We start from the raw sequence: 24,519 nt of genomic DNA, 5'->3' as shown, positions 1-24,519 counted from the left end.
AAATGCAACATGATGGAAGTTCCCACGGGTAAGAAAAAAAGGTAAATACTCATCCCGGGGGTGCAGCTATTGGATCATAATTTAACGTCTCTGGGAAATTGCCCACCTACCCCTCCCCTAAGTCAACATTTTTGCCTAAGTGAAAAGTAAGTATTAATGTTGGCTTAGGGGCGGGGTAGGTGGGCAGTTTCCCAGAAACGTATAACGATCTCAGCTATTAAATTCAATAGCCTATTGTAGTGTTAGACTGGGGAAAGGAAGGCAAAGGAGGTCACCGTTGCCGTTGTCAGATCTTAAGGTTCTGGTATAAATTTGATCGCTTTCATATCTGAATGATATCGATGGCATAGTTTTACATGGAATATTTGAAATATTTAAATTTAAAGACTTGATATTTGGTCGAGTACCAGTTATGTCTTGGATTGCAAATTGAGTACTAACGTTAGTAAAATCCAACTAGTGGTCTATTGTCAATGCTGCATTCTGATTGGTTGAACTACAACTAGGCTAAATGTTATAGCCCACTAGTAGCGAAAAGCGCCGGATTTTTGGCGGCAAAAAGGGATTAAAGTCTAACTTTAACTAGCTTAAGTTGTTTTGTCTCGATATTTTTGACCAACTAGTTGGATTTCACTAAAACAGTTATTCCCCACGCCCTCATGGCCTCGAAGTCAATAGCCCATGAGGCCTTCATGGGCTATTGACCCAGAGCCCATTCGGAATCGAGGAATAATTGTTAATTAACTATGAAGTAGTTAGTAGGGTAATTCCTCAACCCCTTAAGCCCTGAAAGTGACCAACAGCAATTTTCTCCTGACGATATCAATATGTCATTTAAAAAAAGGTTATGAGAATTTAAAAATGATCACTAACTAATTCTCTCAATTAACTCCTCAAAGTAAGTATAGAGATAAGTGTGGAGAATTTGTTAGTTGGTATGGGGGCTCAAAGAGTTGAACAGAACAAATGGCACTAAATCAACTTGTCTGTAAATACTTCTTCGTTTGTTTTTAGAGCCGTTTTTGTTGAGTGACGCAACACCAAACCAAAGCAATTGCTGTGGCCAATCACGGTGCATGCAATAGCCCACGTTCGATATATCCAAAATTCTACCATTTATACTACTACAGGAGAAATTTCTGCAATTTGATTGGCTTAGAGCAGTGGTATTTCAGCTTAATTTGAAATACCTACACGTGAAAATTACAAACCTTTTGCGGATAGTAGTATAAACAAATAATAGCAGGATTTGTACGTGGTATTTGACATAAATACCACTCGTGATATTTCAAAATTACGTATAACAATTTTGAAATATAACTCGTGGTATTTATGCCAAATCTCACTACAAATCATGCTATTACCTATACGAATTCGAAGTCTTAGGGTCCAAATTGCAAATTTTTCACGACTCTACTGTCTCGCAATTCCCAGAAGAGACTTACCAGAAAGCCTCGGAGTCATGTTAGAATTTTAATATATCGAACGTGGGCTATTTAATTACCCAATCAGATCCCGAGGCAAGCGCATGTGAAGAAAGTACACTTTGGTTTTGTTGTTTCCCGATTGGTCCAGAAGGTGACACGAAAATCCTCAGCCAATCACAGAGCAAAACTAAAGCAATCGACAATTCAAAATTTTATATTGTCCTTCAATAAAGGTGCAGCATTGGGTCCAGTAGTTTATGCTTACAGAAATATATTAACTATCATTAGGAACAATTTTTATGATTTCCGGCAAGACCCGGTCTGAGTCATTCGTGTTGTCTCAGTGCATAAGACTAGCCTTTTTCCGCAATCTTATTGTAAACAAATTTATTCACCAGTATGAAAGGGGCATCTTTTTTTGTTAGTCCTATACCATTGAGCTTTTACTAGGGTATCGCTAGTGGGCTTAAGGTTTTTTTGTTGTACGTTGAGATAGGAGGAATAGGTATATTTGTATTATTCTTCGTTGTTAGTTTTTAAGTTGACTTATCAGGTGAAGGTATATGGGGAACTTAGGTTTTTTTTCTATACACAGCAGTTGACAGTTGGTTTGCTGATTAGTAAGACCTGGAGAGAATATGTTGCGAGGGACGGTTGTAAGTAATCTGACTGAGAAAATAAAGACAAGGTTTTGAATACAAGTGTTTTTGTTTTGTTTTGTTGACTAAATACTGTGATATTTTCTTAAATAAACCACTCCCTGAACACTACTTTGTATGTTCGATACGCCTTCTGAACTTTAAAGCTGCCAAATAACAAAGCAAAATTATAGATCGTTTTCACTCACGTGATCAGTGGCTATGCAAATGTCTTCTTCATGGATAAACAATCATAGTAATGTTTACCATTTGCGATTTTTCTTTTGCAGATTTTTCGTACACAATGAAACTGATGCCATTCCAACTGACGAGTATGTTGTCGTCTCACATACAAAACCTTTTAGACCAAAGAATGCGGTTAAGAACTAAGCATTTTAGGATCTTTAAGTTCTAATTTGATAGCTATATGAATCGGCTGGTGAAAAATTACATCTTCAAAACGTATCAATAGGAACCCTTGTGAAAAAGTAAGAGCTTAGGAATACCTATATGCGATACGGAACGACTAAATACCTTAGCTTTCTAGAAGTCCCTTGAAGTCAAATGTGTTTCTGTTTAATTTACAGGCTAATCAAGACTTTTTATTAAAATCTAAGGAAGCGTCTCAGCTCCGCAATTTAGCTTAGTCTATGCCTTTGGTAAAATTACGCGCAAGCAATCATAAACTTGTGATCGAGACTGGAAGATATAACCAAACTCCTCATGACAAAAGATCATGTCCAGTTTGTCATTCCAAAGAAATCGAAGATGATATTGCCCAAAATATTTCAAACTAAGAAATGAATTTTTCGCTCAAATACAGAGTTATATTCATAACTTTCTCTGACCTGGTGATTAAACCGATGAACTCAGAAGTAGTTTTCTTAATTAACGATTGATTATATCTCGTTAATGAATAATTTTCGTGACAGTGTCCTGTCATGTAAGAATAATGTCATGATCAAGCACTTGATTATCTGTTTTTAATATCATTATTGCGATTATTTCTTTCTCTTTTCGTTGTCTTATTTTACGTACCTTTTGCAATACTGTAAGTAATTATAGTCATGCAAATAACGGTTATTTTTGTTGTTGTTGTTTTTGTATTTGAGCTACTAGGTTTGTCTCAGTTTTGAACACATCCTCTAACCTTGCCTCCGGCGTCGCGTCCTCTTCCCACCCCTTCCACACTTTGCAAAAACTTACGAAAGCGTCTTTTCGGGTCATCCCCAGTTTAAAAATCTGTGAAGTTTCTCTTTGTTTTCTAACTATTATTTTCCTTGGCTCTATTTTCTTGACTGCTCACTGGCTTCATTTCATCACATGTAATTGTCTTACGTCACTAGAGCTGAGGTTCGCAGGTTTTTATCCCGAGGACGAGCCGTCTTCAATTTCGTCCTCATTTCGCCTCTGGTGGACACACATTCTGTCATGCGTTACAGGTCATTTTATTTGTGCATATAAATGAAATGGTTACACATCATCGATTAATAGCTAAATACATAAATAGTGAATCTATTAGTAGCAGTAAAAAGAAAGTTTAGCTTAGTTTATCCCAATAACACGAAATCAGAGTGCACCTTTCACTATAATTAGGTTTCGATATCGGGAAATTTTACCATAATTTCTACTTTTTCTGAGAAATTCCTTGCAACTAGTTATAGATCTGTTAAGCGCTTCTGCACAGTTAAAATAAGAAAACAAAATTATCGCTTAATACATCAAAGCTAACATAATGAAACCTTAATAGTCTTTATGTTGCATTAGTCTGAATGCCGTTGCAAAGTGTCCCATACAATGGAACTGTTTTACACAGCCTCCTATTTCACACACCAGATTAGTGATCACTATTAAATGTAGTATAGTATCAACCTAAAACAACAGTTTATTCAGAAAACTGATTACCAGTGTGGCTGTGAATCCATACGGCCCGAGGTTACTATAGGCGGAATGAGCAGATTTCTTGTTCCATTTGGGAGGTTGGTCTGAAACGGCCAGTACCCGGGTGCTGTTGCAGGATTTGTCGGAACAAGAAGCCAAGGATTTTACCCACACGTTGTGCCCATCTACCTGCAATGGTAGAGTTCCTTTTGCAACAGCTGACGCAAATTCTTCGATAGTCTGGTTAAAGTCGATGCCTGGCATAGAAGTGCTCACGATGCCTAGGGCTTTTATGTCGGCTAACACAATGATGATATTCGCAATATCTGGATCGTCGGCATGTGTGACATTCTCAGGGTAGGCCAGCCAGTCCATCACATCAGTATTCCACCTCAACGCTTTCGCGATAGCTGAACCTACTTGATCTGCGAAGCGACTCCGAGCATCAGCTTCTGGAAGAGGATCGGACAACGATCGCTTGGCGCGATTTGGGAGGTTCTTCACCTCGATTTTGCTCATTTTGATCACTGCCTTTGTGAGTGCCTCTTTGACATAGGAAGCGGCACATCCGGTTCCTACGTTCCACATTCCTTTCAATGATTCCCACAAAGTGTCCAGCTGAATGAAAGACCTTTTAATTGTCAGGAAGATCTGAAGGAAATCTTTGTAGCCCAGATCACAGATGGATGGTGCGTCCTTATCTGGATTTAGGTAGCATGGAGTGTGTGAAGCAAAAGCCCTCTGTCGTATGTCTTTACACGACAGCTTATACCAAGGACGCAGTATAGGTACTAAGGACACTTGAAGACACTTACGAACAGCATCCACCCATTTCCGTCCCTCCGAATTGAATATGGAATATCGGTCATCGTATAATCTACAAAACTTCTCAGCGTATTTGATAGCGTACGCATTGCTGGTATCTTCGCATGGGTACTTCTTTTCCAAGCAGTTTCGGTACCAATCACAAGAATCTCCGGGCGGGCTGTAGCACTCTGGAGGCAGTGATGTTGTAGGAATACCAGTGTATGGTTTGGGAGTCGTATTGCTAGGTTCACATGAGCAGTCATCTGTCACTGTTCCAAAATTTTTGCTATACACCTCAACCATGCACTGGTACCAGCAATATGTTGCATAGATATTTCGACAAATATGCTTCTTATTACTTTTTTGCTGGATGTATGTATTAGTGAGGCAGGTTGCCCATTGGTAGCCGTAATATCCTGATAACTGGACGCACTCAGTAACTCCAGAGGGGCCGTAATTCACGTGACACCTCCGGGCAGCCCATGCCCCCTGCACAGCAAAGGCGGACAACAAGACAAACAGTGACGACAGCTTCATTTCAAATCTGAGAAATAGAAACAGAGTGGGACCAATAATCCTCCGCGTGATGCCGGTTTATATAACAATGGCTGGTACAAAATTCGGATCGGATCAACTCATTTAGAGATACTGAATACAGTGGGTATTATTGTCTTGTAAGTACGTAAATTAGTTGATCCGGTCCTCATTTGTACCTACCTGCTTGAAAATGAATTTCCTTGCATCTTTAGGGTTTATGTAGAAAAATTTCATGAGTTCCAGTTCGTTTAATCGACTTTAACCTGTCGAATGATGTGCAGAGAAGAAAAGTCGTGCGGAAACCTGAATTCGTTTTGATTAGTTCTTCTTCCTAAAAACTTGTCAATTATATTAGAGGGATACACCAGACGTTCCCCAATCCCGACCGACGTACCAAGATGCTTTCCCAAAGACAATGTACAAATTATCGATAGCAGAATATTATTCAGAGCAATTAATGGCCGTTGTCAGGGCATACAGGTAAACTCCGTTTCTAGAGTAAACCGTATTGAAACTAAAATTTGATCCAGAATTTCCTTCGTTTTCTAGCCCTATTTGCTCACTGGAGACTAAAGAAATTCTGGTTTAACCTGAGAATGGGTTTTGTCTACAGGATATACATGGCAGCTATCATAGATGGTCCCTTATCTTACCCTCTTTTAAAGGACGATTCGTAAATCAGAAAGAAATGAATGCGTTACATAGTGTTTGTAACAGAGCTGGATCATTCGAAATGTCACATTCAGCTAATTATGTGCACCACAAGTAATTTAGAAAAGTTAACAATTGCAATTAGACGCTCTTTAGCTCGAACAGAGTGGTAAAGCTAGTAATATTGCCGATGCATAGACGTCGAGAAAGGGATTTGAGTACTACTTTTGAAAGATCGGTGGGAAATAACTCCCCTTAAGTTTAGATCTGTGTTTGAGTAAGAGTTCGCAATTATGTACCCGTACGGAATTTCTAGGCAGTTATGTACTCCACAACTCTCCTGATACTGTTACCTGCTGTCGACAATAAAGGATAACATTCAGTTTGCTTGACTAGTGATTCTCTAATGCCTTCTAACTTTGTTTACACTGAAACTTAAACTCACTCTCCATCTTGCACTAGTAAACAGAAGTTATCGCGAATGGTCAGGCTTCAACGCCGTGAAACTCGTCATTAACACGGTATTGAAAACAGCCCTTCTTATATCAGGAAATTACTTACCTGAAAATGTATTTTTGGAAAGGATGGGAGGCGACAGAAGGCCTTAAAATCCAGTGAGGAAATAACAAAGCTAAAAGAGTCGACTTCAGCAAACAAGTCTTTCGCTAAAATGGGTGGGCCAGAATTAACCACGTGACCATCACGACCGGGTACCCGGATAGGAGCGCTAGCGATAACATTTGCGAGATACTTCAGTTGGGGCCAAATCTTCCGTGGTATGAAACTGAAAGTGTAAAGTAAGTTAAGAATGGACTAGGCATTATTCTGCATTGTCTCTATTTCGAAAGGATTGGGTACAGCAAGCAACGCACACATCACCCTAGGCTCACTTCCCCTAGTGTAAATTAAATGTTGCTTTAAACTGTTTCATTTATCTATACTTCCTCGTTTTCTTAGAAATACATTGGTATGCAGCGGGCAGTCTAACAAAGAAAGACAAACATAGGACTGCTATAGGGTGGCGGCGGCCGCTTGATAGAGGTGGCCGCCTAATACAGGTAACAAATACAGCGTTTCTATGAGCGAAAAATCGGGACTTTGAAAACTGGCTGCCTAATACAGGGCCGTGGGTTCGACTGTACAAGGACATAACATATTTTTCCTTCAAAAAGGCTTACCCTAATTCCCAGGGGACATTATTATCTTCATCACCTTGTCTATTTTCAAACTGTATTCTCCTATTTTCTTCCAGCTCTGACGCCAGCACTAACTATTCAAACTGAAAGTTATAGCTAGTTCATATTATATTCCATGAGTGATGACCAAAGGACAAAATTAAGAGACGTCGCGATCTGACATCGGCAGGGGACGCTGCGTCACTAATTGCGGCTGAATTACAGAGTCTCTACTCAAATGACAAAATTAAATAGCCCTGTCACCTTGCTTTGCGTAATGCGTAAAACTTTAGCCTGCGATCAGGCCGAGGTTTGCGGCGCTCTTAGTAAAGGTTTTGCCTTCCCTTTGGAAAATTTAGGAAGTGCTGTGACTGAAATGGATTCCTATTAGTCAGGTTCCGATGAAGCCTCGAAACCCACTATTTCAGATTCGTATCGTTTGCGCAGTTCTAGTTCTTCATCAGAAAACATGGTTTTGAAGAATTTATCTCAGCTCCTAAGGAAGATTCTTTAATTAACAGTAGTTACTGGTGACCGGTCGATTGGTTTCACAGGCAACTGTATATTATTAACCAGTCACAGCTTTTATTGGTCGCTCAATCGATCCCAGAAATCTTAGAGCCAACACTGTGCTGTGCTGTACTGTGCGAACTTTTACAGTTTTTTGAACATCGATGCAACAGCACAGGGGAATCCCATTCTCCTTTAACCTCTTGGGAAAAGGGATATTGGCTGGAATTTTGGAGAGGTTCGAAATTCTATGGGTAAAATTGGGCTATTGCATTTAATATGCGCAACGCCCGGGCTGAGACCAGGTGGAATTCCTCAGGGGTACGTTATAAAAGTGGTGGAATTTGTCAGGGGTAGATGCAATAGTATGGAATTTTCCCAGGGGTAAGAAGAAAAGGTAAATACTCAACCGCGGGGCGCAGATGTTTAAAAGTAATAGCCCAAGTAATGTTGAACTGAGAAAAGGAACATTGTGGTTCGAGTCATCGTCGGGAGGTCCCGAGGGTTAAGGTAAGCGGGATTTTACTTTACAAGTCAAAGGAAGACACCGTGGCCGTTGTCAGTTGTTTAGGTTCTAGCATAAATTTGATCGTTTTCATTCGAGTGATATCGATGGCAAAGTTTTACGTGGAAAATTTAAAATAATTAAATTCAAAGATAAAAAAATTGGTTTAGTTTGCTAAAACTCCGTGATGTTTGCAGGAGAATTAATCAACACGATAATTCCTTAAACGGAACAAAAAGCACAAAAGCAGCTTGTCTGTAAATACTTTTTCGTCGCATTTCTTTTCGAGCCGTTTTTCAGAAATGACGTAATACCAAACCAAAGCAATTGCTGTGGCCAATCCCGTTGCGTGCAATTAAATTAACCAATCACATCACAAGGCAAGCGCTTGTGTAGAGAGTATACTTGGGTTTTGCTGTTACCTGATTGGTTCAATCAAAGAGCAAAACTAAAGGATTCTGCAATTAAGTTTCCTTCGCTGTTAGTTTTTAGGTGGACTTATTGGGTGAAGGTATATGGGGAACTTACGTTTTTTTTTTTTTTATTCACAGCAGTTGACAGTTGGTTGCGATTAGTAAGACCTGGAGAGAATCTGTTGCGAGGGACGGTTGTAGGTAAGCTGACTGACTCTAAAGACAAGGTTTTGAAGAAAAGAGTTTTTGTTTTACTTTGTTGACTAAATACTATATATTTTTTTAAATAAACTACACCCTGGAACACTCCTTTGTACGTTTCATGCGCCTTCTCAACTATAAAGCTGCCAACTTACAGAGCAAAATAAAAGATCGTTTTCATTCATGTGATCGGTGGCTATGCAACAAAGGAAATTTTTTTGGTCGCCGATTCACAGTTCAGTTTTGCACACAAATTGGCCACTTAAGAAACGAAAATGCAACCGGAGCCGAAAGGCGCCCTGCAATGGTTTGTGGGATGGTTACCGGGAACACGCCGGTCAGCTATTGGCCAATTTTATCCCTGTTAGTATTAACAGTCCCAGAAGTCTTTGCGAAAGTTAACTCGACCCAGCTTCCTTCTCGTTTCCAAAATGGCCGCCATGACGTCATATGAAAACGATCTATAGAAAGGAGGACCAAATTCCACCTAAGAACTAATTAACAAAGAAATCGCTCAATCTACTCTTCGTAATTCATGGTGAAAACAGAAGTTTAGTTGAAACCATAAAGAAATGCTGCAGTTTTGTTTAACACCACGTTTCTTAGCCACTGAGGCTGTAACTTTCTTTGGGTAACGATGACCACGATAACTATAGGTCATGTTATTTGAAATAACTTATCTTTCTTTGTATTTTACCATTTTCTTATACATTTTAAACTTCATAGACAAAACCTGATTAGGATAATCAGAGAACTTCACTATAAGAACAATAAATATGATTATGGAAAATTTTGGACAATGTGTTCGTTCATTCGCAGCGCTTTCTTGCACGGCAATTCAGATCTGTACCCAGCGTATTCTGACTGCTTGTATAACACACAAAAAAAAGATGTATGGAGGAGTTTACAATGGTACTTAAAATGGTAAGGGGCTGGAACTCGGGCCTTCATCAAAGTAAAATAACGAGAAAATACGGCAGGACCCGACGAAACAAATGTGACACACGCTTACGATAACTCCTACTGGCTAAAGATCATTTCCCATCAAAAACCTATCAGAACAGAAAGGCAAGAAAATCCGCGCAAACGAAACGTCCTTACAATGGGTCTCGAATATGATTGGTTGCTAAGATTTTAATATAATATGAATGCTTGATCTGTTTTATGAAAGGTTAATCGCGCATTTGATTATATCTACATAGAAACTTTCGCGTTATAAATTATTAATACCAAGGAACCGCAGGCTTATTGGTTACAAAGCATAAAAATTACAATTCATCGTGATGCTGCATAGCAAAGTTATACAAACTGTCTAAATCTCTGGGCCCCTTGTATTCTTGCTTCTGAACTCCTTTGCTAAACAGAATCAGTGTAGGATAACCTTTTATCTGAAAGAGAAAAAAGTAGAATAAAAGTTAGTTGAGAAGCCCATCATAATATTACGTTACGCAAAACCCGCGCAGGGTTTCGCACGCGCGCGCGCAGTAATATTAGCTTATGTGTGCTAACAACACTTGAAGTCTCCTCAAAAATTTACTTAATACGCCTTACTCGACAATGGAAATTGATGAGCAACGCTTCTTTTGAGTCTGCAAAAATGGCTGGGGGGATTGTGAACGTTTTTCCCGATTTTAAAAAAGGTACAGACGAGACGTCATATTAAAAAAATCAGCCGATTTGCGCCGAAGTATTACGCTAAATACTGTATATTCCTAGCCGACCAAAAAACAAGAAAGTAACGTACTCCCATACTGCTACAAAGCTCCTCCTCCGTCGTGCAATCAACCTGGAAAAAGGGGGTATTAATTTCTGCGAAATTTTACGTTTTTAACGTTTTAAGCATCACGTTTATGGCAAGCAGAAGAGATGATGGTGTGACCACGGCATTTATAGAGCGTTTTCACTCACGTGACCAGCATCTATGAAAGAAAAGAAAAGAGTTCAACTCCCACAGGATTTGTTTGGAACACCAACATGGCCGCCGTTTCATTGTTTTGGCACACCAATATGGCTGCCGTGACGTCATTGTGAAAACGCTCTATTACCTCCCACGTTGTATGATCGTTAGTCTGAAATGTCATCCGTCACTTCGCCCCACCCCCAACGGGTGGCAAGGCGAGAGAGACTCTCTTGCCGACGGCTGAGTGCAGCGAAGACCAGGATAACATTTCTGACTATGCGATCGTTGTTTGAGAACCCGCTGTTAATTAAGCATCCCATCTGTCGCTTGCCATTTTCAATGTAAAGAAGTTAAGTGTTTTTACGCTCCTTTTCACATGAACATCGGGATTGAGGAACAATTACTAAACACGGTTTTATCAACTGAACTGATAGAGTAAGTTTTCTACCATGAGAGAATCTTGCCTCTTCCAGGCCCCAAGACAGTAATGTACAGAGATGGTGAAAACTAAAGCGCAAAACGCACAGGGAAGACACAACACCGCTCTCCTTCCCTGGATCACGCGCGTCCTTTTTTTGCTTGGCTTTAGCCTGCGTAACTGACCGGATCGTTATGTACGGGGTACTTTCTTGGCTTTTCCCCCAAACTTCTCACGGCTTCACCACCAAAAAACAACAGCACTTTCCCGCAAATTCCGCCAGCTAGGCGACCTCCCTACTATCTAAGAGCCTGGCACAGGTAAGAGATATTCAAAAGCTGGCTTTTTGACGTTTCTAATGTGAGCATATGATTTATGATTCAAAATGAATTTGAGGCCCTGCTCAGACATGTCCGTTTTTGCTTGAAAACAGAGATTTTTTCTCAGTTTTCAAAAAAATAAATCCGCGTGTACACGCGGCGTTTTTGATCCGCTTTTGCCCGCCCACACGAAAACACCATAGTGACTGACAGCAATCACCTTATGGGTACATGCCCATATAATAGTCTCTCTGTCCGTGACGTTATTTTTCTCAAACGCTTCCGTTTTCATCCATTCACGAGGGAGCTTTAGCACGACGATGGCGATGGGAACGAGAACGGCAAAAAAATAGGTTTATATCAGCAAAACAACAACTTTGCACGTGCAGCACACTTTTTTGCACATTTCTTTGCCGTCACTGTACGACTGCGACGTGAAATTCCCTCAAGTGACGTTTTATGGTGGACGTAAACACAAGACTGCAAATTAATTTCCCTTTCTCCCGCTAAACTTGGTGGCGGTCCCCAACAATTAAATTCCAGGGAAATTCACCTACATTCGACTGAGCCTTGTCTTACGCCAGTCGAAAAAATCGCGACCAACAGCGAAGTCTGTTAAACAGTGACGTTTTCGCTGCCGTCGCCGTCGTCGTTGACAAAGCTCCCTATTAAGTCTACAGGAAAACAGCGTTTTCAAAAATCTCCACTCTGGAGATAGCATTTGTAAAAGGATGCGTTTTCGTTGACAATTTTCACCGGATACTTAACCGGAGAAAAAAATCTCCGTTTTCCTGTGCCCTCAGCGCGAGTTTAGATTCCTTTGTATTCATGTAGCTAGCAGCCTTTATACTCTTCTCAAAGTTCCGTTCTAACAATTAATTACAAACCTTTGCAATTCTTGGTCCAGATGAACTATCTGCGCATTTGTTAGCAAGCTGGTCCCAAACAGGTGCAAGTTCTCGGCAGTGACGGCACCTGTAACCATGACAACAAGACCAAAAATGTGTGGCGATCTGGTAAGCATCTCAATTTACAATTAACGTGGTACTAATTTACGCTAAAAGGTCTAAATTCGGTGAATTTTTTTTAAATTCGATTGAAAGATGGGGAACACGTGCTTTAAAGGAAGTAGCGAGCAAAACAGGGTTAACACTGGTAAAGCAGACTTACCAAGGTGCGTAAAACTTGACAAATATTGTGCCAAAACTGATCATAGAATCAAAATTACTGTCGGTGAGCTGAAATGGTTTGATCTGAAATAAAACATGAACTTAATGAAAAGTCTCGCATATTCGCGGAGCATGAAGGACGCATTCGACACAGATGATCTTAACAGCATACGAAGTTAGACAGGACGTGCGTCATATATGAACAAACTACATAGTCTACGATCCTATAGTGGGCTCAGTGGTTCGAGCGACTGACCGAAATATGGGAGGTTCTGGATTCGAATCCCGCCGACGGCTAAGATTATTCATTTTCTCCGCTATAAACTCAGAGCTTGATGAGCCAAAGACTTTCTTAAATGGTAAGGTTATTAATGATTGAAATTATAAAAGTTTTTAAGTTAGGCTATGTCCACACCATACCGCAACTAACACACAGCAACAGCCCGGAACTGGAATAGATCGTTCAAACACATCGCATTTAACCCTTTAAACCCTAAGATCAAAATTAAATTCTCGTTTGTTGCCCCTGTTCATTGACCATAGAAGTAGTGGGGAGAAGTTGATAAAATATCAATCAGATACATCTTGTGTGGTCGTGTCCTTAATTCTCACGACCACTCTGTTTTACAAAGCATTGATATTACAAGGAGAAAGTTGATGCTGATCATTCTTAGGGTTTAAAAGGTTAAGCCGGAGCAGTTGGCCGTGAGGATTTGGTGTCCCAGATCCAAATCTTCAACCTGAATATTTACTTCCGTCTCAGTGGATTCCAGTCCTCTCTCCCACTTAATCACTTCCGGTCGGCTATGTCCGAATACCTTTTCACACGACACCTAAGTGTGGCACACAACTTATCCAATATGTGACGCTCCACTTTTGAGATCGACGGGGCGCGGCGCAGCTTCGTTCCGTAACAGAAATCGCGCCGAAATCATCGCTCTTTTGTGTGAACAGAAACAGTATCCGGTATAGTTTTCGTGCTGGCGCAAGAGTATCGATTACAGTGTGAACATAGTCTTAGAGTGTAGCTGTCATGGTTTGCGTGTGGTCGCAACCGTTTTTGTTCTTTATCTTTTTACTTTAGCGTAGTCTGTTATAAGTAGCTTGTTTTTTTGTTTCTCTTGCTCATTTTCCTCGATTTTGTTGACAGTATTTTTCTCTTAGCAACGCATTTTCAATACATTTAGCCAGAAAAACGTACTTTTTACTGTGTTCGGGTTTTTGATTTTTTTTTTTTTAACTTTTCTATTGTTGTTTTGCTGCAAAAATAAATCCCGTCGTCGTCTGCTGAAAACCATGGCCATTTTCTTGAATTTTGTTTTTAAAACAGCTCTAATCTGATTGGTTCTTAGTGGTTTCTTTTGTGTTTTCAGCCAATCAGAAACCATTTGTAATTTGTACTCGTGTTACAAGTTTTGCACTCGTGTTACAAGTTTGCACTCGTGTTACAGAAGAACTGCACTCATTTCTCAGCCAATCAGAATTGAGTAATTTTTTCGTGCATATTATTACAGTGTGAACATAGCCTTAGACACGTCTGCCTGTATACCTGCAAGTCTAGTTCATCAGAAGGTATCTCCTCAGCTGTTTCGCTGTTCTCCGTCGTTGCACTGCTTAACAAGCTGTGTTCAGAGATCTTCAAAGTCAGGTAGTTCTTAAGGTCGTCAAGCGAACGCGATCCTTCATAGCTGTCCACCTAAAATAAAAATATCGCGCTTGTACTTTACAGACCTTACATCGTTTTTATGACGAGCATTATTCGAGCATTATAGAAACTTTTTAAAGGGAGATCGAGCATTTTAGTTAGAAAAATGGAGTATTCAGGTGAATCAATAGGATAATGTACAAAAGCTTACGTTCGAGTACTAGCCCTTCGTCAGAGCGAATCAAAAGATAGTGGAATATGTGTGGTTTATTACATCGCAACGTGGTGCAATGCTATTGGTGTGAACATGTGACATACAAAGCAAGGATATTTCTGTTGAAAGAAAGTACGTTCTCGCTATTTTTGATAGAAAGCTACAGTCTAGAGCACGCTTAGTCAGGTTAAAATTGTCACCCCACTACTAACCTCTCTGCCATCTTTAAACAGTTTAAGTGAAGGAAACGCATGAATCTTATGTTCTGTGCACTTTTTCCCTTCAGTTGTGCAATCAATCTGTAAGAAAGAAGAATACACAAAAAAAATAAATTTAAAAAAAGCGGTTAAACGTGCGCACAGTTTGCGTTGCTACTCCTACGCCCCTTTCTCAGTTAATAAGAATTTATCCAAAAAAAACATAACTTGCTGATAAGCGTTTTCCCGCGCTTGGCGAGGGCTATCTATCTTGAATTTGACTGGTTCATTTGTAGCCTGAAATTCATCCGATTGCTTCGAGTCGTTTTCTCCTCTCAACAACGACGTTACTGAGGGAGCAATAACGACTCGAAATAATCGGATGAAATTCAGGCTAGTTCATTTGAATGTCTGCGCTCGTTAGTATTGGCCAGCCCACAGTAATTATTTCGTGTGCGTGTCACGATACTCTGTTGGATAAGACTGGAAACCAAATTACCTAGAAGTAAAGGGAAAATAAAATACGATTAACCAATCATATACAGCTGTAATTAATTACCCTCCAAACTATGCCTTCTCCCTCAAGGTTGCTCCTTTGTATTTCTTACGGTGATAAAAAGAAGAAATTGGTAGAATATCTAGCGACCTGGCTATAATTATGGGTGATTATGTAAAAAGTTGAAGTAAGAAATCAAAAATAATAAACCAAGAAAGCAGATGGCAAAAGTGGGTTTTATACCAAAATAAAACATGAGGTGACCGGTCACTGAGAGCCAGGGGCCAAAGATATTCCGGTATTATATGCCTGATTCCAGGATACTTTCATAGGAAAAAAAAAACACCAAAAAACTTTCTAGCAGAGCAATTCCCCGCCTTCTTATCCCTGTTTCGTAACAGAACACTTTACCTTCCTTTTTATTAGATCAGCCTTCCGTGGACGCATTTAAATCTGCTGTTACTAATTTTTTTAATCTCCTTCATTGATTTTATACATCATTTTACTTTATTATTTACTTTTGTTTTTGCACATTCATAGTAATGGGAAACCTTTGTGAATTATACCATATAAATAAAATAAATAAATAGAGATAACTGCGGTATTTTACTGCACCTTAGCAATTGTGATGTCCATATTGTCTTTGTGATATTCAGCCAATGCCTTCCATGTGGGTGCAAGCTTGCGACAGTGGCTACACCTGATAAAAAAGACAGTCAAGAAAAAAAAAAACACTGAATTGATGCAAAAAGAGAGCAAAGCAAAGAGGAAAGCAAAGCTAAAGTATTCTTTATTCTTGACTGTACAAACCAAGGTGCATAGAACTTTATAAAATGTAGTCCAATTTCCACATGTTTGTCAAAGTTCTCTGAAGTCAGTGTGTACAGGCCATTGTCTGCTTCAGCTGTGTCTGCTGACTCAGTCTCCTTCTGGTACAGATGTAGATAAAAAAGATCATGATGAGATATGTTATTCTGAGGGAAAACAAGCCGTTTCTCCAGGGCAAGAGGATGTCTACCAATACAATTCAGGAGCGGATCCAGGGGAGGTGGATTGGGTGGCTAGCAAGCCCCCTTTAGAACAGGGAAAAGCAAACGGAAATATGTCGGGCCCCAAACAAATAAAGAAATACGTGGGTCACCTTCGTCCCTGGACAGCCTTTGTCCTTCCTAAATCACCATGTTTTAAAATAAATTATCGTATAGTTTGATGTCCAATTGGTATCATTTCACCTCATCAAAAACTCCTGGATCTGCCCCTGCAATTATATGAGTACGGATATGCACAGTGTACCTCAGATGTCCCAGCAAATTTGTCAACAAAAGCTTTAAGATCATTCATACGTCTTTTGCCATTATATCTCTTGATTTCACCTTGATCATAATACAGCTTTAACCTTTGAAAAGAAATAAAACAGCCAATAATACTCAAAGACTCTTTACATTATATGGGCCAGCCTAGGGTTTTCCTTGAAAGGGCTTTAACATTTCGGGGCTGTGCTCTAGCAGAGCTTGGTGGCCCCTGGCACCTAACTTTTGCCCTCGGGCGACTAGAAAATCTCAGATTTTTCAAACAAATCATATGCTGGGCACCCTAGATTTTACAGTTTCAGAGCACTGGGCTCCCTTCAATTTTCCTTAGAGCACAGCCTTGCATTTTGTACATATTTGTCTAGCAGAGCTTTCTGTAGAGTTATATTAAGTATTGCTTACAACTTACGTTGGATATGCTCGAATATTTTGTTTTGCACAGAGAGGAGTCTCTTTTGTACAATCCACCTGAGGAAAAAACGTACCAATGGATTTCAATACAATAACTGACGTACATGTTGTGGTTCAATGTCTACTTGTAAATAAAATAAATACTTTGTACTCTTTTTCAAAGTAACTATTAACACATTACCCTACCCAAAAACTAACTAAATTAGAATTTGAGCCAAGGATAAAATTGAACCACAAAATTATACAACTAGGAGCTGGTTATTCTGTTTAAATACTTAGAGCAACTTGTTACCAGGACTTTTAAACGATTTCTGTTACACTCAAAAAGCTGTGAAAACCAGCTGAAATATTTCAGAAATGATTGTGTTTTGACCAATCACAACAAAGATCAGAACATGCATGCAAGCCACAAAACCACAAACTAAATTAAGGTTGCTGTTTGACGTTTGGTTTTCTTACCCTTGATTGACTTTTTCCTTGCAACACAATAACATTCCAGAAACATTTGTGGTATTCACAGTTTTCCGAGTTTTACAGAAGTCACCAAAAGGTTCTGTATTTAACTTCAAGTACACTGTACCTTAGCTATTGTTACAAGCTCGTTATGTCGAATTTTCCCATAGTGGTCGGCTAACGAATTCCATGTTGGCATGAAATTTTTACAGTGCTCACACCTACATTTTGTGCACAAAACAAAGGAAAAACAGAATAACTCCATGAGGTCATCATCAAAATGTTTTGCCTCAATAAGTTAATAACCAAAACTATTTCCTACTGACAGGACACCGTGACCCACCAGCAGGCAGGGGGCTCTGTATGCAAAGGCTGACTCATCCCCAGTTGTCTCCAAGGGCCTTTCCACACTAGCAGACAAAATCAGAATGGTCTTTGGAACATCTAAACCGAAAAAGTATATGGTGCCAATTTTTGTTTCGAAGAAATTTATCTGCACAGGAAACTATTTACTCTTATCGGGCCATTTGATTTGATGGGACTTTATTTGTTAATGGAAAAAATAACGGCTTTACAACAAATGATTGACAAGAAAAACAATTCTTGTTTATTTACTCAATTTTGTTCAGTTTTAAACAGGATAAATTTTGTCCACGGTGCCTTTGAAGATTTGCTGTCTGAGACAAAATTTGTAAAATTGAGACAAACAATTCACATTTGTTAAGCATTGGTGATGACAAAACAATTTGTCTAACTAAACAGCTTTTTTGCTAATGCAGATAGGCCCTAAGTCTCCTATTGTTAAGAAGAGAAGTGCAGTCAGAGGGAGTGTTAGGGATGATTTCTGTCCCCCCAAGTGAATTTTTCTTATCCAAATAGATAGTCAACTGAAGGCGACTCAGATGCCAATGGCTATGAACAGGGAGCTATCACTTGTGAGAGACTGGTCTGAAATTGGGTGTGCAAATATAACACATTTTTTGGCTGAAATGAGCTAATAGTCAACCTCTTTCTAGTGTTCTCTCTTACTTGTCCCTACAGAGCAAGGGAGGGATGAGTAGGGATGAGAACCCTGTTAGGGTAAAATACCCACAAGCAACATGGCCTTGAAACAGCAACATAAGACTAGACAGCCTGCGGGGAGCAGATGTTTTTTCTGCAATTTTTTTGGCAGGTGAAACAAGAGCCAAAAAAAGTGTCCGCTCCCCACAGGCTAGAGACTAGATGAAATGGCAACAAGTGACCTTAAGACAAGTAAAACACTGACAAGGACATGGACTACTCCTCAAAATGTGAAACGACCATATTTTACATTCAGACAGAAGGGACAGCCCCCCCCCCCCCACCCCCTCCTTCTCCTTAGAGGAGGTGAGAGGGGGTGAGAGGAGGTGAGAGTAGGAAAGAACCCTGGAAACGAGGTTGGATAATAGTTTAAAACTATACTGCAAAACAGCAGGACCTAATTTTTTCAGCAGCACCCCTTCCGCAATGAACCTTATTAGGGCTCTGTCAGGCATTATTTCACCAAGAAAAAGGTGACAAGCTAGATGAAAACATCACAGCCAGTGACTTGAGTTCCAATAGGTGTTGTTCATTCCAGGGTTTCTGTGCTGGTATACGAGAGCAAAATCCAAATCCGATAAACTAAAGATTTTCAAGATATTGAACTTTAATAGCAAAAAAACTTGAAGGCTAAATTCTCAAAAATCAGTAAGCCAGGGGCTTATTTATACACCTGAAAAACTTTAAGGAGAGCAATTTTAAAAGCGTGGCTAAAAAATGCTGCACTTGTAATTTACAAGTGTCACAAGTTTAATGTTGAATTTGTCCCAGGACAGAACTACTTCAGGTGTGTGTCGTAGATCGCATCAGATTAATGTTTCAAGAGCTAGGTATCAATATTCCACCTTCCATGCCACTTACCAAGGTCCATAGAACATTACAAAATGCGTGGACGAGCTGAACACCCTGTCGTCGAAATCCACATCTGTGAGTGAAATCACATTGTCGCTAAGGCTTGGAGAAATAGTGGATACAATAACAAAAATAACCGCGATTTCTTTTGCAGCCATGTTTTCCACAAGGCCACGTTTAGTTTTGTTGGGAATCCGCGGGCCCCAACTGTATGAGTGTGGGCTCGAATGCCGGTAGACTGGTAACTAGTTTTTCCAGAGACCGCATCCAGTCATCCAGTCATCCAGTGTTATAGGCAGCCCAAACTCTGTGGGAGTTGGTTAGACTTTGTATTAAAAAAAAACCGTCCTAAATTCCATTTTTTTTTTTCGTAAAACCGGTTAATATACAATCAATCATTAGCCTGAATTTCATCCGATTGCTTCGAGTCGTTTTCTCCTCTCAGCAACTGAGGGAGTAATAACGACTCGAAGTAATCGGATGAAATTCACGCTAATCAATCATGTCAAAAGTCTGCAAAGTGTCTAGAGGTAAACCAACACTTCAATTCATTTTTTTGTTGTCTCTGTCTATCGCCAGGCTTTTAATATATATAGTCACTGATATAGTCACTTGATTTCACGGCTTTTGCCGTCGGAAATTCGGCATTGGACTTTTTGGGGCTAAATTTTGGTCCAGGGATTTTAAGACATTATACTTCAAAAGCAAAGAAACTGCAAGGCTAAATCCCTCGTGAGACGAATCAGTAAAGCAGGGGCCATGGGGAAGGAGAGATTTTAGAGGAGGGGGGAAGAAAGAGACGAAGGTTTTGGGTCAGGCCTCCCTCTCTCTGCCCTCCCCCCCCCCCCCCCCCCCACCCCCTTTCTAAAACCTCCTTTCCCCTAACCCCTAAGGAAGGACTGATACTCAGGACAGACAGTTTTTCGTGTTGATAACAGCACGACCGCAAAACCACAAATGATGTTGATTGGCTAATGACGAATCATACTGTTCGGGGGTGGAAGGCGTCCGTAAAAATATCTGTCTCAGGCGTTTCTCTCCCTTCGCTCTGGCTCCCCTTTTCGCTTCTCTCTTCTCCTCCCTCCTCCTCTCCCCTCCTAGCCTGAGTATCAGGCGTTTCTGGGGGGAAAGGGGAAAGATGGAAGCGAAAAAGGGAGAGAGCTGAAGGAGAGAAACCTTTCCTTTCTCTTCTCCCCCCTCCCCCCTCCCCCATCAAAAATCTCCTCTCCCCTATCCCCTTAGGAAGGCCTGATACTCAGACTACTCCCCTCCTTCCTCCCCCCAGAAATGCCTGATACTCAGGCTAGGTAGGGGCCAATTTGATACAACTTTTACAAATTTAAATAGTGTGGTTTTGTTTCCAACTTCTGAAACGAAAGGACAAGATTACAATTTTTAGTATTAAATTTGCCCCAGTACAGAACCCTTTCAGGTGTGTTGTAGGCCGCATCAGATCAGGGTACGATTCCACCTTCCATAAAACATTACAGAATGCGTGAAAGAGCCGAACACCCTGTCGTCGAAATCCACATCTGTGAGTGAAATCATCGTTGTCGCTAAGGCCTAAATGGAGAAATAGAGGATAAAATAACAAAAACAACCGCGATTTCTTTGGCAGCCATATTTGTTCGCAAGGCCACGTTTAGTTTTGTTGAGAATCCGCGGGCACTAACTGTATGAATGTGGGCTCGAATATCGATAGATTGGAGACTAGTCTTCCCAAAGAAATTAAAACCCAAGCTCAGAGGCGAGTGAAAAAAAGCCTCATGTTGCTTCCTTACTGATACGATGCGATTTTAGCGATTTCTTTTACTCCTGTGTTTCCCCGTTAAAGTGAGAAGTTCATGTAGTCCAGAACCTTCTATTGATCAAACTATTGTAATTCCTAACGTAATATTTACATTTTTAAACTTCAATTGTTAAAGTTTTATTGAGTTGACGCCATGATACAATACCGTGGGACCTTTCGTGCAGGCCTACACGACAAAGAACCGAAGCTTAAGTCGGTAATCTTTGGTAAACTGTAAGTTTATCGATGAGAAAAAAATATACATCATTCACCAAATTGCACAAAAACAATCTTACCCTGAAGGCCTTAACTGTAATTCAGGAAAAGGAAAGTAAGTAACGGAAGACACTAGAATAAAAATACTAAGGATTCAACATTACTACAAAAATAGAACTTCTAAAGATTATTTCCTTAAACTCTACTACAGCCTTGTGTAACTAGTTAAAAATATTAGTACTTCCCTCGCAATTATGAGCACTGTAAAACCCTGACCCCTGACTATTTTAATCTGCCTTAAGTTAATCAGCTTTATTTTGAAACAGCACGTTTTCGTACAATAAAGAAGCTCGAGGTTGAGGCGTACAGTTACGTCTAGGGGGAGATGCGTCATTGACACGAATTAAACTTAGTATTAGTCTATGGTGAAATGTTAGGCGTTCTAATATTATTCGTAAATCGTAACAAAATTTTAAGTAAATATATAATTTAACAATTTATTATCCCAGACAGTCAATTTTTATAACGACGTTTAAAAAATGTACAAGATCGCGAAACTTTCTGAAGTCAAGGTGCGATGTACGTCTGATATATAATGCTATGGTTATTAAACCTATTGCTTTTTCAAATTACCTGTTCCTGTCGCCGTCTGAACATCTTATACCCAGATCAAACGTCGAACTTTTCATGTACCGAGCCTAGCCCCTTCAATTAAGTACAAGAAAAGATCGACGTTTTAATAAGTGAGGTCCCATGAATAAAGGCCCATCCACACTAACGCGTTTTCGTTTTAACACGCAAATATTTCGATGCGTTTAGACCTTCCGTCCACACTGATACGCTGAGCGTTTTCATCGAAAACGCACTTGTCAAAACAGGGTATCCGCTGACCAGCGTCTCATGAACTCATCGAGGTCAAGTGTTTTTGAAGTTTTCCACTGAACAGTTGCTGGTTTTTAATGGTTCGCGGGCTCAAGTTTTGGTTTTTCAGTCATATGGTTCTCCCCTAAAATTAAGTATAGATCTGTAGATTTCTGCAATGCTTTAAAGTCCATTGTAAGAAGAAAATTCAAAATGCATCAACGGAAGCTTCGCTTTTAGCTCTAGCTAAATCTATATATTATACTTTGACTGGTAAGCATTGTAGGTCATTGTACGTCGTGAAAGTTCAAAGTTTGAAAATCAATCGAACAATTTATATCATTCAGGTCGACCTAAATAGGAATTAAGTTTCGTACATGAAAATTTTGATGTTTGAGCTGAGCCTAACACTCCGTTTATCCTCCAACCAACCCCTCCCCGACACACACCCACACACACCGCACTATCCAAATGCCTGAAAAGGCTCAAATGTAACCTGGGAAGCCATCTGTAACAACAGTAAACATACAACCGGCTAATGCGTGTCACGTGTCCAAATCCTTCAGGTAAAGTCTACTCACTACAATCCAAATAATCGTCCCTCAGATGTTAATTGACGCAAAAACATACGCACTGTCAACTGTTGTTCCTTTAAGCCTTCACGTTAGGTTGCACGCTTAACGGTGGAAGTTAAAAGTCTGCCCTTTAAAAAGGGCCGAAATATTCCGGCTTTTAAGGGAAGGTACGTTTATTATTGGGGGGGGGGGGTAGGCCGGGGCTTCGGAGGGGAGGGTCCTTGGTAAATTTTTTACAAATTGGGGAGGGTCAAACCTGTTTTATTGTCAACCGGCGGAGGGTCACAGTTTTTTTGGCAAGGAAAAAATTACTCCATGTCGCTTCTATTTTGTATATACAAGCAAAGCTACCAGTCAAGATTAATCTAAATTATTTACAGTTATCGAAAAATTTATATATCAAAAAACTATCTTCTCCCAACTAACATAATTGTCTCTCTCGACCCGTGTCCGCTTTCGCCCATATGTTGATGTTTCTGCGCGGGGTTCTGGTATAAAATCAGTCTCCGGTGAGGATTCTTCACTTAAGCTTGAACCAACAACTCGATCTACTACATCACTTTGCGAGTCAGTTTTGACCTCGGAAAGTGATGAGGTCACTTGTTGCCTCACATTTCTAAGCGGGGGCTGCCGAGGTTGTTGACGCTCCATTGAATTGTACAGCAAGCTGCCAATGTGCGCTTTGATCATTGCGACCTTTGCAGCTTTCTTCCCTTTGAAGGTGATCTTGTGATGGGAAAAGTACAAGGATAGCTCGTCCACTCTCAAGGACGACAGCTTATCGGAGTTGTACAGTCCAGCCCAGTCAATGTCATTGTACTGCCGGTTCAGCCGTTCCATTCGCTCCCTTTCAGTCTCCTTTTTCTTCTTCTCCTTGCGCATTTTTATCTGGGCAAGGTGTTCAACATACTCTGCCACAAGCTTTACGGGGACAATGTATTTATCTGAAAACTTTCTAATAGCCTCACTGTCCCCACTGACTAGTTCACTTTCCTCAAACAATCTCTTAATCTGAGCTCGAGGCTGGAAGTCGTCCGGCTCACGGCCATTGGTGGGGGTTGAACTCCAAGAGAGATAATGGAAGGTTGGCAGCTTGCCATAGTCGGGATATGGTCGTCAAGTTGGAAGTGGAGCACTGGTAGTCTCATCCTTCTCGCAAAATTCACATAGTTGGCCATTTCGCTCTTGACACAACATTCGCCTATACTCCATATAAAGCTCTCCTTTCTCATAATGAAGGCTCTCAAATTGTTCTAGCTTGGAAAAATACCCAAGTGTGGCGAAAGCGTTCCTTGTAGGGACAAGTGGTCCAAAAGGACAGGTAGAATTTTGGCAAAATACTATTTGAGAATTTAGTATATTCGCCCTTTGGGTTCGGGAACCACCCTAGGTCTTCATCTTTCTACTTCTCGCTTTCACTTGTTCCCGCAGCCGATGTCCCACCAACAGAGTCAGAGGAGTAGTGGGCCTCCTTTTTAGAATGGCGAGTCGGCAAACAGCCACAGTAACCACAAGTTGTTCCATCTGACCTCATGAAATCCTCGCATTCACCACAAGCACATTTCCCTCTTTCTATTCCTCGTACATCCTTGCCCATTTTCAAGTTTTCACCGTACAATCACACGTCACGCAATTAACTACTTTGTGCGCAGATGAACGCGGTTATATGAGTAACACTTCCAGTTTGTTATTTTCATTTCCGGTTATTTTTGTCTTGGATAGGTAGGGGGGAGGGTCAGATGTTTTTGTTTGGGTATTTCTGAAGGGTCATGCATTAATCTATTCCAGGAAATGGGAGGGCCACGACTTTTTTCGCAAAAAAATTCTAAAATACCCCAGCCCACCCCCCCCCCCCCCCCCAATAAAAAACGTACCTTCCCTAAGAA

The 24,519-nt window shown here is 40.3% G+C and overlaps 2 protein-coding genes across 3 annotated transcripts; both read right to left on the bottom strand.

Moving 5' to 3' along the window:
- Positions 1–3,926: 3,926 nt before the first annotated feature.
- Positions 3,927–6,616, bottom strand: LOC140946128 (uncharacterized). Its single transcript, XM_073395208.1, has 2 exons — positions 6,503–6,616; positions 3,927–5,297 (listed from the first exon to the last, which is right to left on the bottom strand). The coding sequence occupies exon 2, from the start codon at positions 5,288–5,290 to the stop codon at positions 3,938–3,940; it is 1,353 nt and encodes a 450-aa protein (XP_073251309.1). The 5' UTR covers positions 5,291–5,297; positions 6,503–6,616; the 3' UTR covers positions 3,927–3,937.
- Positions 6,617–8,772: 2,156 nt separating this feature from the next.
- On the bottom strand, positions 8,773–19,390 carry LOC140946131 (thioredoxin domain-containing protein 5-like). 2 transcript variants are annotated; one of them, XM_073395211.1, is made up of 12 exons: positions 19,202–19,390; positions 17,406–17,499; positions 16,824–16,882; positions 16,398–16,500; positions 15,915–16,033; positions 15,720–15,804; positions 14,624–14,710; positions 14,102–14,248; positions 12,554–12,636; positions 12,271–12,358; positions 10,490–10,531; positions 8,773–10,133 (listed from the first exon to the last, which is right to left on the bottom strand). In XM_073395211.1, exons 1-12 carry the CDS (start codon positions 19,348–19,350, stop codon positions 10,014–10,016), a joined length of 1,176 nt encoding a protein of 391 aa, XP_073251312.1. In that variant the 5' UTR covers positions 19,351–19,390; the 3' UTR covers positions 8,773–10,013. The 2 variants fall into 2 exon arrangements, with proteins under 2 accessions (XP_073251312.1, XP_073251313.1); XM_073395212.1 differs by having other exon boundaries at positions 15,915–16,030.
- Between the last annotated feature and the right edge of the window lie 5,129 nt (positions 19,391–24,519).

The sequence above is a fragment of the Porites lutea genome, chromosome 8, assembly GCF_958299795.1.
Source record: "Porites lutea chromosome 8, jaPorLute2.1, whole genome shotgun sequence".
Classification (NCBI taxonomy): Eukaryota; Metazoa; Cnidaria; class Anthozoa; order Scleractinia; family Poritidae; genus Porites; species Porites lutea.
The sequence above is the reverse complement of the archived record's forward strand: the minus strand, read 5'-3'. Positions and strand labels throughout refer to the sequence as shown.